Genomic DNA, 16,756 nt, shown 5'->3' with positions numbered 1-16,756 from the left:
CAGTTCCACTTTTCCCTCTTTCCTGAGGACTGGTTCCTCTGGGGAAGCTCATCAGTGGCAGCAGTGCACACTGCAGACTGGCCCATGTCACCTTCCCATCCAGAAAGTCCCAGGGCATGCTCACACCCAACAGTACCAGGAGGGTGACGCGAGATTTGTACATTTCAAAAGCAGTTTCCCTAGGTGACACTGCAGACATTGCTGTGGAGGTGAAAGTTCAAGAAGTGATAGTCTCGACTCCATCTGAACAGCTGGTTGGTTGCTTTTCAGTCATCACCTCACTTCAACTCTCTATATGCTCTCCAGAGTCAAAGTGCTCTCTCAATTCCTTTCCCCTTCCCACCAAGCTGGACAGAGCATCCCACATGCCTCGGGTATGGTGTAGCGTTCAACACTGGAGAGAGGAAGTGTCTTTAAGGCTTCTGTCCCCCCAGCCAGACTTGAACACTGCCAAGGAGGAGAAGGACTGTGACTTGATTCATTTTGCATCCTGGACACCCACACATAGTAGGTGTTCAGTGACTGTATGATGAATGGTCAATGCCTGCTGAATGCACTAATTACATTTGTGCTCTCTTGGTTTTGCTCTAGTGACAACCCCTAAAATTCCTCTCTCCCTTTCCTGCACTCTCAGATAGGAGAAAATGTATTTCCTTATTAGTTAGGGAATCTTGGTCATTCTACAAATTCTTATGTAAAATGTCCTTCTAATTAGTATATTCAGTTCTACGGGCAGAGTACCTCAAGTGATATGCTCATTACAATGATAAATACATCATTGAAGTTTCAGAGTAGACTCCAACACGTGACGTAGTGGTGAGTATGAATTAGCATGGACTGTGGAAGACACTCAGCCCCGCTTGGGAAGAAGCTGGAATCCAAAAACTCTGCTTTTAAATTTTAAATTGGTTCTCAAATGCAAACTTGATCCCTTCCTATTCCATTATATGTTTCAGGCTAGGCAATAAAATTTTATGTCCTCCAAATATAATGGATGCAATCTGATTTATGTCCCTCAAAGTAGGGTCAAAAGAGGAAACAGAGGGGAGAATGTCCTCCTTGCTCTAGAAGCTCAGGTACCCAGTGGACTCTCACGCAACGCATCCCATATATTCTGTATTTGGGGGGGGGGTGCCTTTATGTCCAAGCTGAGCCAAATATTTACCTCTGACCATATTTTCAGTTCAGCCAGGCCCTTTTCAACCTTTGACACTCTTTAATATTTCTAATCCCCCCTCCCCAGGCAAAACCCAGCTGGTCACAACTAGATGTTAAGAGAAAAGCAAATCGTTAAAATTAATCCCTATTGAGGCATAAATGACTATTAGCCCATAAGCCTTTGGTGAAGTAATTAACTTTTAATAAAGAATAATTATCCAAGGAAATTATACTTCTAAGTTGGCATGAATTCAATAACTATATTGAAAGGAATGGAAAGAAAAGCAAGTAAGGAAGAACTAGTCATACCTCCTAAAAGCCTGGTTGGCTTCTATGAAATTATTCCTTCTTTGTATCTTCTGTTTCCTCCACATGGTGCCAAGGGTCTTTTGAAAGTTTGTTTTTGTTTGCTTGTCCCTCATGAAGCTCAGGTTGACACCGGGTGCTTTCTGCGATACTATGAGGAGCAGTATGTAAACTGGCTTCAGAAGCCCCGTAGAAACTGTTCTCCTCACTCTGTGCTCACAGCATCAAGTTTCAGCTAGTCACTCATTCCGTTTCCATGGTTCCTTTATCATCTACTCCTGGAATATACCAGAACCTGCAGTAGTAGACAGGATGATTCAAGCAGGGCCCTCTCCCACAGCTGACCGACCACTGGGAAGACAGAGATGTCAGGATGACTCAAGTGTCCCACCTGTATCCAAAGTTCCAAAGAAACTTGGAAATGTTGGGAAGGCTGCATGTGATGTGATGAGGGGTTGATAGTGCTAGGGTGTGGCTGCTAATGAGTGAAAGGAGACAAAAAGAAAGATTTAGGTTGAACAAAGCCAAGTGCAAAAGAAAAAATTTTGAGGACATAGAACCAAATAGTTGGAGAGAACTTCACCTATTGAGGGAAGGTAAAAGGCTACTTGGGAACTCTTCTTCTCATGCATTATCTCTTTTGTTATTTGTTGTTATTTTTCCCATGGAACTTGAACATTTTCTTTGCATACATTGAAGAAAGGCAGAGGTACAAAATGATTTTTTTGAGGTATCATATTACAAAATAAAAAGGGGTGTCTATTAGTCAGTGTTCCAGATAATGATACTTCTCAGGCTTCAAATCATGTATTATTTCTTAAAAGCCAGCAACTGGGTCTTATCCTTTGCCTCACTCCTTTGTACCAGGATGAACACTCCCCTTAGAATGTGTGTCCAGCTTTTCTGGAAGCCAAGCACAGCCATGCTAGGCAGAACATGGGTGTCTTGATCTTGTTCCTCTTCTTCCCCAGGGCACGTTGCTATGGGGGATGCACAGCCACTCACATCTAGGGATCTGCTCCAGGTTTAGACATAGGATCTATGTGCCAGCACCACCAGCCTGCCTGCTTGTCCTTACCTGTGTCCAGTGCTGCCCTTCCCCTCAGAGCTCACCTGTAGCACACCCTGTGAGGTCACTTTCAGCCTCTTTGGCAGGACTTTCTGGTGGTTTAACACAGAAAGTGTTAGCATGGTGCTCCTCCCAAGAATCTGACTCTTTCTAAGATCTTACAGAACTGCTGCCATCTCTAGCTCCAGAAACAGCCATCAGGGATGAATGTGGGAAGATTCAGGATGTTTTGGAAGATCTAAGTTGGAAATTACAGAATAAGTAGTTATAGCCAGTAACAGCCTATAAAACCAGGAAAAAAATGCTCTTCCCAAGAGCTGAGCCCTCCCTCCAACCCCTCTTCAATATATTCTCACAATGACCAGTTTCTCAGTAACTTAAAAGCAGATATTCTGACCACTTAAGGGAAATTTTTATATCTAAGTAAAGATTGTGAGATGAAATACATGGTTTGAAGAATATGATACAGCTGTGCCATACTTCTGGGGTTAAAGATAAGTTAATTAGCCTTACTTACCTCAGGAGAAACTTTCAAGTTGTTCTGAATAACTAGATTAATTCAGCAGTGTTCTCTAATATTTAGATTGTTTTCAGTTCACTTAGAAGCTAGGACTTACTTGTAGGAAAAATATTAAAAGCAAAATCTTTAGGCAGTTTTAGTCACATTGGACTCTCACTTCCATATCTCTGGAGGATGCTTATGAATTCCTGCAAAAGCAGAATATTCTACAGTTAAAGATGCAATCCTAGACTTTTATCAGTTCACAGTCTTTCTTCAGGAAAATGTGACTTAACATGTATTATAAGACTCAGGTTGAGTATGATTGAAAAATAAAACTGCTGACAATAAGAAGTTAAAATATTTCCCATTGTTATTTCTGTTTTTTTCCAGGAGCATTTGATATAGCATCTGACACTGTTTCAACTCAAGAAATCAAAATGAACCTCAACTCTTCCATAGATGATGGTATTAAAAGAATCCAAGACGACTGCCCCAAAGCTGGCAGGCACAATTACATATTTATCATGATTCCTACTCTATACAGCATCATCTTCGTGGTGGGAATATTTGGAAACAGCTTGGTGGTGATCGTCATTTACTTTTACATGAAAATGAAGACCGTGGCCAGTGTTTTCCTTTTGAATTTAGCGTTGGCTGACCTCTGCTTTTTGCTGACATTGCCGCTGTGGGCTGTCTACACTGCTATGGAATACCGCTGGCCCTTTGGCAACTACCTGTGTAAGATTGCTTCGGCCAGCGTCAGTTTCAACCTCTATGCCAGTGTGTTTCTGCTCACGTGTCTCAGTATCGACCGCTACCTGGCCATCGTCCACCCCATGAAATCTCGCCTCCGACGCACAATGCTTGTGGCCAAAGTCACCTGCATCATTATATGGCTGCTGGCCGGCTTGGCCAGTTTGCCATCTGTCATCCACAGAAATGTCTTTTTCATCGAGAACACCAATGTCACGGTTTGTGCTTTCCATTATGAGGCCAACAACTCAATTGTCCCCGTTGGGATGGGCCTGACCAAAAACGTCCTGGGTTTCATCTTTCCTTTTCTGATTATTCTGACAAGTTACACTCTTATTTGGAAGGCCCTCAAGAAGGCTTATGCCATCCAGAAGAACAAGCCGAGAAATGATGATATCTTTAAGATAATTATGGCAATTGTGCTTTTCTTTTTCTTCTCCTGGGTTCCCCACCAAATATTCACCTTCCTGGATGTGTTGATTCAGCTGGGCGTCATACGCAACTGTAAAATCTCAGATATTGTGGACACAGCCATGCCCATCACCATTTGCATTGCTTATTTTAACAATTGCCTCAATCCTCTTTTCTATGGCTTTCTGGGGAAAAAATTTAAAAAATATTTTCTCCAACTTCTGAAATACATTCCCCCAAAACCCAAGACCCACTCAAATCTATCAACAAAAATGAGCACGCTCTCCTACCGCCACTCCGATAATTTAAGCTCCTCCACCAAGAAGTCAGCGCCACCACCTTTTGAGATCGAGTGACAAGTCTGTGAAGCAGTCTTGTGAAAGGAAGAGCCAGGGAAACATTCCTCTATAGCACTTCACTACCGAATGAGCACTCGCTACTTTTCCGAATGTAAGCAGATAGCTGATTAAGTGCACTGATGCTCCTTTTCTAAAGCTCTGAACAAAAGCTTTTCTTTCCCTTTGCCACAAAATGAAGCAAAGCCACGCTTTTCCATGGTTTGCATTAAACAGATCACCGCTGCTCCCAGAACAATATCACAAACTGGATGGATGTGTTAATTAGGAAAATTTTACCGGCAGAAATGCAGTCTCCCATCTCCTCTTGTTCTGTCATTTTTTCCATATAAAGGTACTTAGAATATGTTCAACCTTCAGAAAAGCAACAGAAGATCCCTGGGAGTTCAAGGTTGCTCTGCTCAGTTTCTGCAGGGCAGTGAAGCTTTGGTGCCTGTTTAGCCATTAGCAACGGTGGTCACTCCTTCCTGCTACTACGCATTTGGAACAAGGATTAGCTAAGCAGTAGTTATCAAGTTGCAGAACCTTTCGTGAAATTCAGTCAGTGTCTTAGAGATCCACACTACCAAAACTGTGCCAGCAAGATGGCTTAGTTGTACAATATTGTCACTTAAGTCATTGCATAAAAGTTAAAACTACTTGTAAATCTGTTATCCAGATCCCTGGTGGCTCTGTCTTCCTAGTCCTGTTAGTTCTATTTCATATCTGAGAAATGTGTATAGTTTATGGTTAAAAGATTATATGTCATAAAGTATGCCTTACTGTTTTTTAAAAAGTATATATTCTACATATATATGTACATCTCTAAACTGCTGTTATTTGATTAAAAGCTGGAAAAGTTATATTTACCTTGAAATAAAATAATTTTATTGTAATGTATCTAGTGTTCACTACTTAAAAGAGATGCTTATTTATTTTTAAAATAGGGTAAATGTGGATAAGAATGATTGTATTTTCACTTAAAGTTTCACTCAACTGATAGCTTAATTCCGCTAGGTATCAATTTTTGTATCCCACCATTGAAAAGACAAAGAAAGTTTTTCCCCTTACTGAACAACATGGAATAAACACATTGTGTTGAAATTTAATTTTCCATACAATAGCAAAAATAATTCTTATTCCTTATAAAATTTAAATAATACATTATTTAGGGCTGGGGATATAGCTCAATTGGTAAAGTGCCTGCCTTGCATGCACAAGGCCCTGAGGCCCTGAGTTCAATCCCCAGCCCTAAACACACAAAATAATAATAATATATAATTTTATTCATAAATTTTAAGTGGGATTTTTCTAATTACATGCCGCAGTCTGGCTGGGCACAAATCACGAGCCACTGAAGCAGGAACAAACTTTATTTCTGAACTCCACCAGCACACTCCACATACATCACCCCCCCAACTCTCGCGAACGACACGCGGCTCCTCCAGGAACCACCAACCGGAAATCCCTCCTCCGGCACTTCCCCAACCAATGGGAACTCTTCGGGAATCCCGGAGAACTCCAAAGTAGCAGGCCGAGGCTACTTAGCATAACCATTATCATCTCAATGGCTTTCTGGCATCACCTCTCAACCACTCCATTCTGGCAAAAATGCCATGTGTCATTCAACTCGGCTATGGCTCTCAGCAATTATATACGTGATCATTGTGGGAAATTTAGAAGACAGAAAAGCATAAAAAAAAAGTCATCTTTAGTTTCCCAACTCAAAAATGATCATTTTAATGTTTTTGCCTACTTCCTTCTACTTTTTTGTGTTCATACACACATACATATATAAATTATGACACTGGAGTCATAATGCATACAGAATTTTGTAAAAAAAAAAAAAAATTGGATTAACATGATAGCATGGTAGTTTCCTAACCCATTAAATATTTGCTAAAACACTTTAGTATTTTCACAATGTTGCAAAATACAGACACACCCTGATGTAGTTAGCTAGTCACCAAATTGGAACATTTAGCTTTTTTCAGACTATTTTTCAGTGTCATAAATCACACTGAGATGAGCCCTTGAGTGATGAATCTGATAATTCCTCACCCTCCTCCACGTGGCCCAACTGAGTAGTCACTCTGAACATTTTCATATTCTTTAATACACATTGCCAAATATTTCCCAGAAACTTGCAATAATTTATAATGCCACCAACTGTGTGTGAACGAATCTCACCACAGCTTCAGCACCATGGGGTGTTCGCTAAGTTTAAGCAAAAACAAGAAATTTACTGGAAGGATCCAGGTGTGGGCCACAAGGGCGGGGATGGAACTGGGCCTGAAGAAGCCCTGGTCACATAAGGTTGCCATGGGTGGCTGCCGCCTTCTCCACCTGTCTCTCTGTTCCTGTGTGGCCCATGGGGTCAGGGGTAGGGGTAGGCTGGTGTTCTCATTCTATTCTATAAATTGTAGCCAAAGGATTCAGGTGACCACAAAACAGCTGGCGGAGGCCAAGGGTGAGGAGGTCATTCAGAAAGGCCTATTATTTTTTAATTTCACTAACATATGCCTGCCACTCATTCCTAGTTTTCTTTATTTTCATAAAGAGATTAACTCCAAAATTTAAATTTCAGCTCATCCCAAATTATACTATAAACTTGTCCTATTTGAAATCCCTTCAGGTCAGCTTCTTAACAGTTTACCCTTTTTTCAATAATTATTTGAATCCAAGGGGGTGCAAGTACTTTAAACTTGCTGAACCATTTGATAGGTTATAGCTGAAGCGATTTCTGAAAGGTAGTTGTATTCAGATATCCTCCAGCTCATGTATTTAGTAACTGATATGAATTTCACATTGCATATCTCATTTTTGTTTTAATTTCATCAAATTATATTGTCATTTTACCCCCATCTCTTTTTGTGAAATATTTATAACCTTGAGGATTATTCTTGCTTTTTGTAATACCACTTAACATTGAAGTTGAGATTCACTTACCAAACTGTCAGGAGAGGATGACATGATTCATTCTTCATGAACATGTGTAGAGTTTAGGTACAGTCCTTATTTGTGGAATATTCTTCAAGTTTATGCAGAAAAGGCTATGTTCCATAAAGATCTAGATAGATGCCCAGCAGAATTCAAGTGGTATATCCTAAATCTTATTCCCTCGTGAAGAAATCCATCTTTTCAGTCAATAGAATCATTCATAGGTTCAATCACTTTTATATGGTTTCCTACTTTGTGCTGGGGGAGTAGAGTTGTGTCACGCATAGCATATAACGTGTGCAAGGCCTTTCAATCAGCTGCAGCAGGCAACATGAAAGAGAGCCAAGTGACAAGTACTTGATTGCCAAGCTAAGGAAAGACTGGCAGAGTTTGATAACACAGATTTTCAGTTTCATTACTCTGCATATTGCTGCAGTTTTTCTCCAGCGGATACATGCCAACCTGGAGATCCAGAGAAGAGAAAACCAATTTAAGGAGGTCATAAAAGTGGTAAATGAAAGAAAATAACCACCCTGAGATATTTGGAGATGAGATTCCCTAAGGTAGAAAAAAGGTAAATCAGGAGAAAGTGAGACAGAGAGACTGAGGAGTGGACAGGAGGTCTCCCAGGGTTCAGACCACGTGGGAGAGCTGCAGGGCCCTGGGGCCATATTAGGTCTGAACCCAAACCAACCAGAGGTTGTATTAGCAGCTATGTCTCCCATGCATGGAAGAAGCAATCTGCATTGAGAGGGAAGTGAACAGAAAAGGCAGAAGAGCCCTAGTGATGCTTGATTTACTGATGCCCTTCTGTATCCCTGACCACCCCCTACTTTGGACCCAACCTCCACATCTTTAACTGAGGGATCCATAGCTAAGATCTACAGGCATTTCTTTCTGCTTATGATTGATAAGAATTCACATTTTCTAGTGTGCAGCACATCATTCAGTGGCCATGCAGGAGGAGTTATGTTGTCTAAGTCCCAAAACTTCTCCATCTCTACCCAAATAAGAGTCAGGAGGACTACTCCTCTTTCGTATGTCTCCTTGTAAAAGAGTGAAAGCCAGGATATCTCACAGTATGTGTGTTACAGGGGAAGGGGTGTGATGATGTAGAAGGACAGATACCCAATTGGGGCTGAAATTACCACAATACCTACTAGTATCTCCCCCTTAGTGAAATACTGTTCTGTTGCCTGCATATTATAGTAAAAATGATTTAGACTATGAAGTCATAAAATAAAGGAAATGAGTACCACACACCTTGCTGCCTGGACCCTCCTCACTAGACAGGGTTCTGGGAGTTCTCTGGATCTCATAGAACCAGCAAGCATAGCATTCTACCTTGCCAAATTCAATGGAAAAAGACATCCATTCATTAAGCCAAACCACCTTGCTTAGGAAACGATACAACTGAGGTTAAAACAATTTCCATAATCAAAAAGAACCAGAACCAGAAATCCTGTTAGGGCTCCCTACCACCTTTTTTTCAAAAGACAGTAGCTTAAAATGAGACGATTTAGCTCTAATAATAGTTCATTCTAAATCATTCATACACGAGGAAGCATTGAATAAATAAGCCTCTAAGAGTTTAAAGACCTTAAGATTTACCCTCCAAGCAGTGTGATAAGAAAATATTTATCTATACACACAAGAGATATAAATTTGGTGAATAAATGATGTTAATTTCGAACTATTAAAAGCTAGTTTGCTATTGTGATTACTTTGCTTCAAGAATCTAAATGATGATGAGACATGTATACCCCGAGGCCTAGGTCCTGATTCTTTCCAAGTCCCATAGAGCTTATTTTGAAAAACTAAACAAGATGAAAAATAGAGATTTGGGCTGAACCTCCAAATGAATTGGGATATATCTCGTGGGACTTCTTTGCCATGCCTGATAAAGCTCTGCTATGCCATATGGGCACATACTGTTGCTAAAAGATAATTTTCCAGAAATAAACAAATAAGGTTCAATCCTCCAAATGGCAGATGGAAAGCAGGATGGTGTTAGGCAACAGGGAGAAGCAGTGCCAGAGGTCACCAGAGCAGAGCATCCCCCACACTGAGTACTGAGCAGACCTGCTGGGGGTCAGCCAGCTCTGAGTGACACAAGACCCCCAGTGGAGGTCCCATTCTGACCCATGGCCACTGCTGCTGCAGAGAAGCTTCTGAGCAGTACCCATGCGCATGAAGCAGAGTGCATTAGCCAGAGGCTATGCAGGCTATTCTTTTACCACGCCACTGCAATTCTTTTTTTTTTTTTTAGTTGTTCAAAACATTACAAAGTTCTTGACATATCATATTTCATACATTTGATTCAAGCGGATTATGAACTCCCATTTTTACCCTATATACATATTACAGATTCACATCGGTTACACAGCCACTTTTTTACCTACTGCCATACTAGTGTATGTTGTATTCTGCTGCCTTTCCTATCCTCTACTATCCCCCCTCACCTCCCTTTCCCTCCCCTCCCCTCCCCTCCTGCAATTCTTTTTTTCTTCACATAGTAAGTGGAAAATAGGGGGAAAGACTTTTCCACTGACATCAACTTACAGCTATTCCTTGAGTCGTCCTGTTCCACCTTCTCTAGGAAATGTCCCCATATTTCCACATGGGTGCTTACTTTTAGTGCAGTTGAGGATGGGTTTCCTATCAAAATTACCCACCCAAACCCAATTTTCTTTGAATTTATGATAGCTATCCTTCACCAAATTCCTACCATAGGACAGGCATAGAAGTCTCTGCCTATAGGCATTCTATTATTCAGTCCTCACAACAACCCGTCATGTCCATTCAGTTGTTATTCAATGAGACAAAAAGAAGCTTAGAAATTGTGCATAATCTGTTCAATAGAATGTGACTGGTATATGTTAAAAGTTGAAATTTGAACCCAGGAATTGTGTCTGTAGAATTTGTGCTCTTAATTGCTATTCTTTTTATTTTGATTTGTTATATATGACAACAAAATGCATTATAATTCATATTACACATATACAGCACAATTTTTCATATCTCTGGTTGTACACAAAGTATAATCACAGCCTTCGTGTGTTCTTACATGTACTTAGGGTAATGATGACCATCGCATTCCACCATCTTTCCAACCCCCATTCCCCCTCCCTTCCCCTCCCTCCCCTTTTCCTCTTTGCCCTATCTAGAGTTCATTCAACCCTCCCATCCCCCCACCACACACAGTATATTATGTATCAGCATCCTTAAATCAGAGAAATCATTCAGCATTTGGTGTTTTTGGATTGGCTAATTTCACTTAGCATTATATTCTCCAGCTTTATCCATTTACCTGCAAATGCCATGATAAATTATATTGCCATATTCCACACCCTCCCTGCCCCAGAAGTGGCATCATGAGTTATGAATCATGTCAGTACCCCCCAAAATATAGTTTGTACCTATCCATTTGAAATCAATATAATATCTAACTTTGTCTTAGGCCACATTTACTGGATTTCAAGCTAGGATTTCTATAGTCTTTGTCCTTGAAAACAGCTCACTAATGGAAAACACCAATTGACCTTATACACCATTGTACTGGATTTTACATTTGTTGTAATTTTATTTTGGATGAGTTCATATTGGGTCTAGCAAATAAGCAGGCTACAACTGTTCACTGTCACAGTAATTAGTTAAATGCTCTGGTCTTCTTTGCAGCCAAGAATTTTGGATAGCATTTACTAAATGAGAGCAGGAAGGAAATTCCTAAATTAATTTTCATGTCAAAATTTTACCTTCTTATAGCTCAATGAAATGATGTTCTTTTGAAAAATTATATTGAAGAAAGACAAATTATATTCTGAGCTTTCCTTTTAAGAGACACGGTTCAGATTTGGCAGTAGATTTAGCTGAAGAAGGGGAATAATGAAAACGTACGTGAGATTTATTTCAACTGTGTGCAGAGGCCTGGAGGATGGAGGTGGTTAGATCAGCTGCTGAGGCCTGAGGACAGTTCTAGCAGCATAATTGAGAACCTCCTCAAAGTGGATGCTGTTCAATACAGTACAGGTAAGAAGAGTTGCAACAGGCAGAACATGCTGTTTGGCTTTTTTTTTTTTTCATGGCTGTAAAACATGCAGAGAAGAGCACTGCACATAAAATATTTAAAGCAAGGCCTTCCAGCCGCAGGTTGAGGGAAGGACCACAACATGACTCAAGCTCAGCAGCCACGAAGAAGCATTGGCCAGCAGGGATGTGGCTTGGAGATGGGTGGAACAGCAATTCTCAACCGGAAGCAATTGTGCCTTCCCAGGGGGATTTGGCAATGTTTGGACGTGTTTGCTTGTCTCCGTTTAGAGGAGGATATACAGGCATGCCATGGGTACAGGCCAAGGGATGCTGCTAACTATCCCACAATGCACAGAACAGTCCCACCCAACAAAAGACTGTCTGGTCCAAAATGTCAATCATGGCAAGGTTGAGAATCCCTAGGGTAGAGGAAGAAGGAAAGACAGACTTAAGCTACATGGATTAGCTGCAGTGTATTGCAGCAAATAATGAAATGTTGGTCCCTTAATTTTTATAACCCATAATGCACCTCCTCCTTCTCTTACCTGTCTCTGTTCTTTCACCTTCTCAAACTGTATTGCATGTAAACCCTGTCCACATAGCCTACTCTGTGGGAAAAATGGCAGAAAAACAAACAGTGTCATTCCTGGGGCTAAGTAGGCAGATCTATTAAGCTTGTGCAGAGTGATAGATTACAAAGTCACTTGCAAATATTAGGGGAAAGGCAGCTGGCAGCATGACATAAAGCTCCATGGTTAAACCCCCACTCCCATAGGGGTCAAAAAAAAGAAGGTGCAGCTCCCAGTGAGCAGCTAATCCTCAGAGAAGACAAGATGCCAAGTGCAGAAAGGACACTTGAGCCTGTGGTGCTACTGCCAGCTCCACCAGGCACTTGGGCAGAATCTTAGCATCTACATGATTCTAGTGAAAACTTTTCTTGAACAAAATCAAAGGTGTGTTTTATTTTTACTCCCAATGCTTCCATAGGTGATTGGAGTGGCTTTCAGTGAAGAGCCCCTTAAAGCAGGGAGATACAAAACAAATCTGACCAAAGAACCACAGAAAGGGGAAGCACAATCACTGGCTGCTTGGGCGAAATAGTTGCTGTGATGGAGAAAAACATTGGATTCTGGGCTTCTTGTAGCTGGTAGGAAAAGATGGCATCACTAAATTCATGACCCTTTTTATCAAAGCAAGAGCAGACCAGGGCCCCAGCAATGGGCTCAGCGCTGGAATTCCCTATGAACTTTCCCACATGGTATTGAGGATGGAGACAGAGAGTCACATAATGGATAATTTTAAGCACAATTTTTCATGTAGGCCAGATTCAGGTGTGGTTCTTTTGCAATATTCTTCTGTAAATGACAAGAACATGACACCAAGATGGAAGGACATCCAGTACGATGGCATGAGTCATCCAGCAGGGCACTTCACAGGGGTAATGATGTCATTATTTTGTGAGTGGGAACCTTTGAGTCCACTGAAACCTTAGATGAGATCTGCTCAGATTCCCTGAGAAAGCCCAAGATCTCTGATAATCATTGCAGAAGCCTGAGGAGCTGATGTTACTTTGATCTCTCCTAGTTTCAACCATCTGCCTTCTGTTCAGTTTAGAGATGACCTCATCCTTCCAAACAGGCTGAAGACACCCCTGTTCTATGTGACACAGACAGGGAACACCTCCATGTTGGACACACCTGCACATACACACAAACAGGCAGACATAGCACATGGCATGCTGTGTCATGATGAGACACCCTTGATTCAAAAAAATCTTGTGTCCTTCTGGACAATTCTCCTGGAGACTCCATGGAAGTACCAAACTGCACTCTCATCTCATACATCACCCTCTTTACCCACATTCTTCCTTAATCACCACTTCTCTTGGGGAAGCCAGATCCTATATCCAGTTTCTCACACAATGCATCCCAGCCTTTCATCCCAGGAGTAGTCCTTGTTGAATGTCAACCATGCAGAGATTCATTTTCTCCCCCAAGCAGACTGTCAGGCTTTTTCCTTAGAGAAATTCTGCAGGAGAAATTCCATACTGCTAAGGTAAAGAATTGTTCCCCTATCACTGACAAGTCATGCTTCCCAGATAGTAATGTCCATGGGCTGGGGATATAGCTCAGCTGGTAGAGTGCTTGCCTTGCATGCACAAGGGTCTGGGTTCAATTTCCAGCACCACCAAAAAAAAAAAAAACCACTTCACCAAATAGTAATGTCCAGTCCTAATGGTGAGAAGCACAGAAGTTCCTCCATGGAGTAGAGAGCACCTTCATAATTTGATTTTTTTCAAAATTCATGCTTCATGAGCGCTCCTGATTTTCCTGCTAGTCTGATGTGTTGTTTCTGCTGTTCTCACTTGCCCTGGACCATCCAGTTCTTCCTGTGTCGCAGTGTCTGTGCTGTGTGGGCAGCCCCTTGTGAAGGCACACTCAGGGATCCATCCAGCAGATGCCTAAGTCCAGCCACTTTCTCACCTATTCCCTGTTATATTCATTTAACACATCATTGGGCTTACCTTTTATGAAGTTCTCATGTTCCACCGTTTTTGCAGAATTTTTACACATATTAAAACAATGCCTTTTTTTCAAAATGCAAATCATTATGTAGCTAACACATAGAAGTACCCGTTTTAATGAACGATTTTCTCCATTGACCTACACGTAAGCATGGAAATTATCAGTGTTATTAATATAACCTCATACTCTTTAAAATATTGGTAGCAGGTGGTTAATTTTACAGAAATTAGAGATTGATTTTTGCTCCCTTGAATACTATGTTCTTTCATAATTTTCTGATTATTAAGGGCCATATCTGGACCTTGGCAGGACAATTATACTAAGGTTGCAACTCCTTCCCTGTCTGTTTTTTTTTTTAACTGAAGTATATTAATACAAGAGAGAAAAACCAGAAACATTCATAAAGGGTGTTTTTATGATATCATTTGCATTCTGCCATTCTAAGAGCTCAGAATCCACTTTTTAAGTCAGGACCAAATGAAACCATCCTCTGAATACTTTTTCCAGAAAGTAAAAATGTTATCTTATAAGTTACAACTTACTTCAGGTAAAATCTGCAGTTTTTCTATCTGAGCCCAGCACCATGGAATCTGGTGAGTCTATTAAAGATTCCAGAATATCGCTACCAGAAAATTCAGAATAAGTGTAGGATATAATACCTAGATACATTTGGAGCTCATTTATGTTGTCTGGAGCCAAACAGTAAGTTGCATAATTATGTGAAAGAAAAGAAGCAGGCCTGGGAAGAAGAGGAGGTTGGGATGCAGAAATACAGTCTCAATGAAGCTCTCAGATAATCCCTCAGGGAGTTCTGAAGCTCGAATAGCCTTGCACAGTTACACTAAACTGGGGCAAAGGACCTGACCTTTAAGGCCCCACACTGGCCAGTTGTTGGTTGTGCTCTGTCCTCTGGAAGACCTAGATGGCTCTCTGCAGCAAAGAACCACTGGCCAGAGAAACAAACTCAGCTGAGAGGTTTTGACAGCCAAGCATCCTAGGCCCTGGAGGACTAGGTCTCAGCCTTGAAGTAAGGGTCTGGGCAGAGCTCCCTGGTGTCCTCCTCAGGGGGAAGGAGTGCTTGGCACCTTCCTCCCTCCTCCTCTTCCCATTCCTATTCCCCCTGCTCCTCCTGGGCTCCTCCTTAAGCACAAACTGCATCCATGCTATATACCACCTTGGCAAAACAAAGCTTACCTTCGTAAGAAATTCATTCAGAAGCACTTTTTCTGTTTCATTCAATCAGTTCGAGAAGGACAAAAGGGCTGAAACTTCTTGGAGCGCAAGCTCCTCTTTATAATTTTTCCTCTCACCCTCCATACTTCTCACCTCCATCCTGGATGCCCACAGAAGCCCCAGGTGCCCTCTTAAGCAGCTTAACTTGGCTTTTGTTCGATTCTTCTCTGAAACTTAAAAACCAGGCCGTCCACGAGAAAACACAGGACACAGGGTACAATAGAAAGCAGTTGAAACTAAAAGAGGTGGAGTGGTTTTCCTGTTTCCTACAGACTCAAGAAACAAAAGAAGGAGGAGGAAGAGGAGGAGGAGGGGGAAGAGGAGGAGAAGACAAGGAAGGAGGAAGAAGAGGAGGAGGAAAGGAAGGAGGAAGAGGAGGGGGAGGGGGGAAGGAAAGGAGAGGGGAGGGGGATTCTAATGATCTCAGTCCAATCCCTGGCCTTCATTCCTGCAGCCTTTGTCCCCACATTCCCAACCCTCTTCACCAGCCAAAATGGCAGGACTTGGCTAACTTCTTACTTAAGGTATAATTTACCTTCATAAGTCTCCACCCCTCATTCCTTATCAAATTAGGCTTTCTTCTGAAAGGCTCTAAAAAAAATGTTTTACACATTATAAGTTTTAGGAAAGGAAAAGGACATGGTCTTCACCAACCCCCACCCCCACACCGCCATCCCTGGCCCCACCATTCTGGAGCTCCGAAAGGTGAACTAAGCCCAAGACAGAGTCTTTGTGTTTTAACACAGGACCCCACCCCACAAAGACTGGAGGTGGAATCACAACTCCTAAAAATCAGACAAGGGAGAAAGATTTGGAGCCAAAGATATTTCTAGGGCTCTGAAACTCATATTGTACTCCAGCCCTGAGAATAGCAAAGGCAATTAGAAGAAATGACAGTGACCCGCGGGGATATGGCCAAGGGGAAAAGGGGAAGGTGGGTTTGCAGGTGATTAGGAGAGAGCCTGGGATTTCATGTATGAGCTGCTCTGATAAGCTGAATCCAGCTCAGTAGCAGCTTGTTCTTTTCAGTTCTTCTTAGTGATAACTTCCATAGCCCCAGGGATCACACCTCCCAGCCAGAGGGACACTGAGCCTGTAATGCAAAGGACCTGTGGCAGGAGGAAGTCACCCCCTCTTTGGCACTGTGCTGCTAGAACACTGCTCCCCATAGTCCTAAAGCATTATGTCACTTCACCTGGAAATAGATGTGGGTGAGAGCCTGACCGGTGGATCTGGGGTGGAGCTTTAGAGGCTATGTGGCCCAGTGATTCCTCTCAACTCTGCTACTTGGTCCCCGCTTTGAGTAATGAGATCTGGTACCTGAGGTCAGACTTCAAGCCAGAGTTGGAACTCACATCTTCCCCTTCCAGGCAGGTCAGATGGAGAGCTCCCTCTTGTTACACGCTCACCTAGGAAGCATTTCCTAGATGGGAGAGTTGTACTAAAATAAAATGTGGGGAGCTTCCGCTCAAAACATGACTTGTATTATTTTTGG

The 16,756-nt window shown here is 41.8% G+C and overlaps 1 protein-coding gene across 6 annotated transcripts in view; it reads left to right on the top strand.

Moving 5' to 3' along the window:
- Agtr1 (angiotensin II receptor type 1) overlaps positions 1–5,434 on the top strand; it is a 42,926-nt gene extending 37,492 nt beyond the window's left edge. For all 6 annotated transcript variants that reach the window (XM_015486966.2, XM_015486968.2, XM_048793885.1 and 3 more), the window contains one exon: positions 3,426–5,434. In XM_015486966.2, coding sequence (XP_015342452.1) covers positions 3,473–4,555 — 1,083 coding nt within the window. In that variant the 5' untranslated portion in view covers positions 3,426–3,472 and the 3' untranslated portion in view covers positions 4,556–5,434. The remainder of the gene's footprint in view (positions 1–3,425) is intronic.
- Positions 5,435–16,756: the final 11,322 nt, after the last annotated feature.

The sequence above is a fragment of the Marmota marmota genome, unplaced genomic scaffold (assembly GCF_001458135.2).
Source record: "Marmota marmota marmota unplaced genomic scaffold, marMar, whole genome shotgun sequence".
NCBI classification, from domain to species: domain Eukaryota; kingdom Metazoa; phylum Chordata; class Mammalia; order Rodentia; family Sciuridae; genus Marmota; species Marmota marmota.
This window is presented reverse-complemented; position numbering and strand designations above follow the sequence as displayed.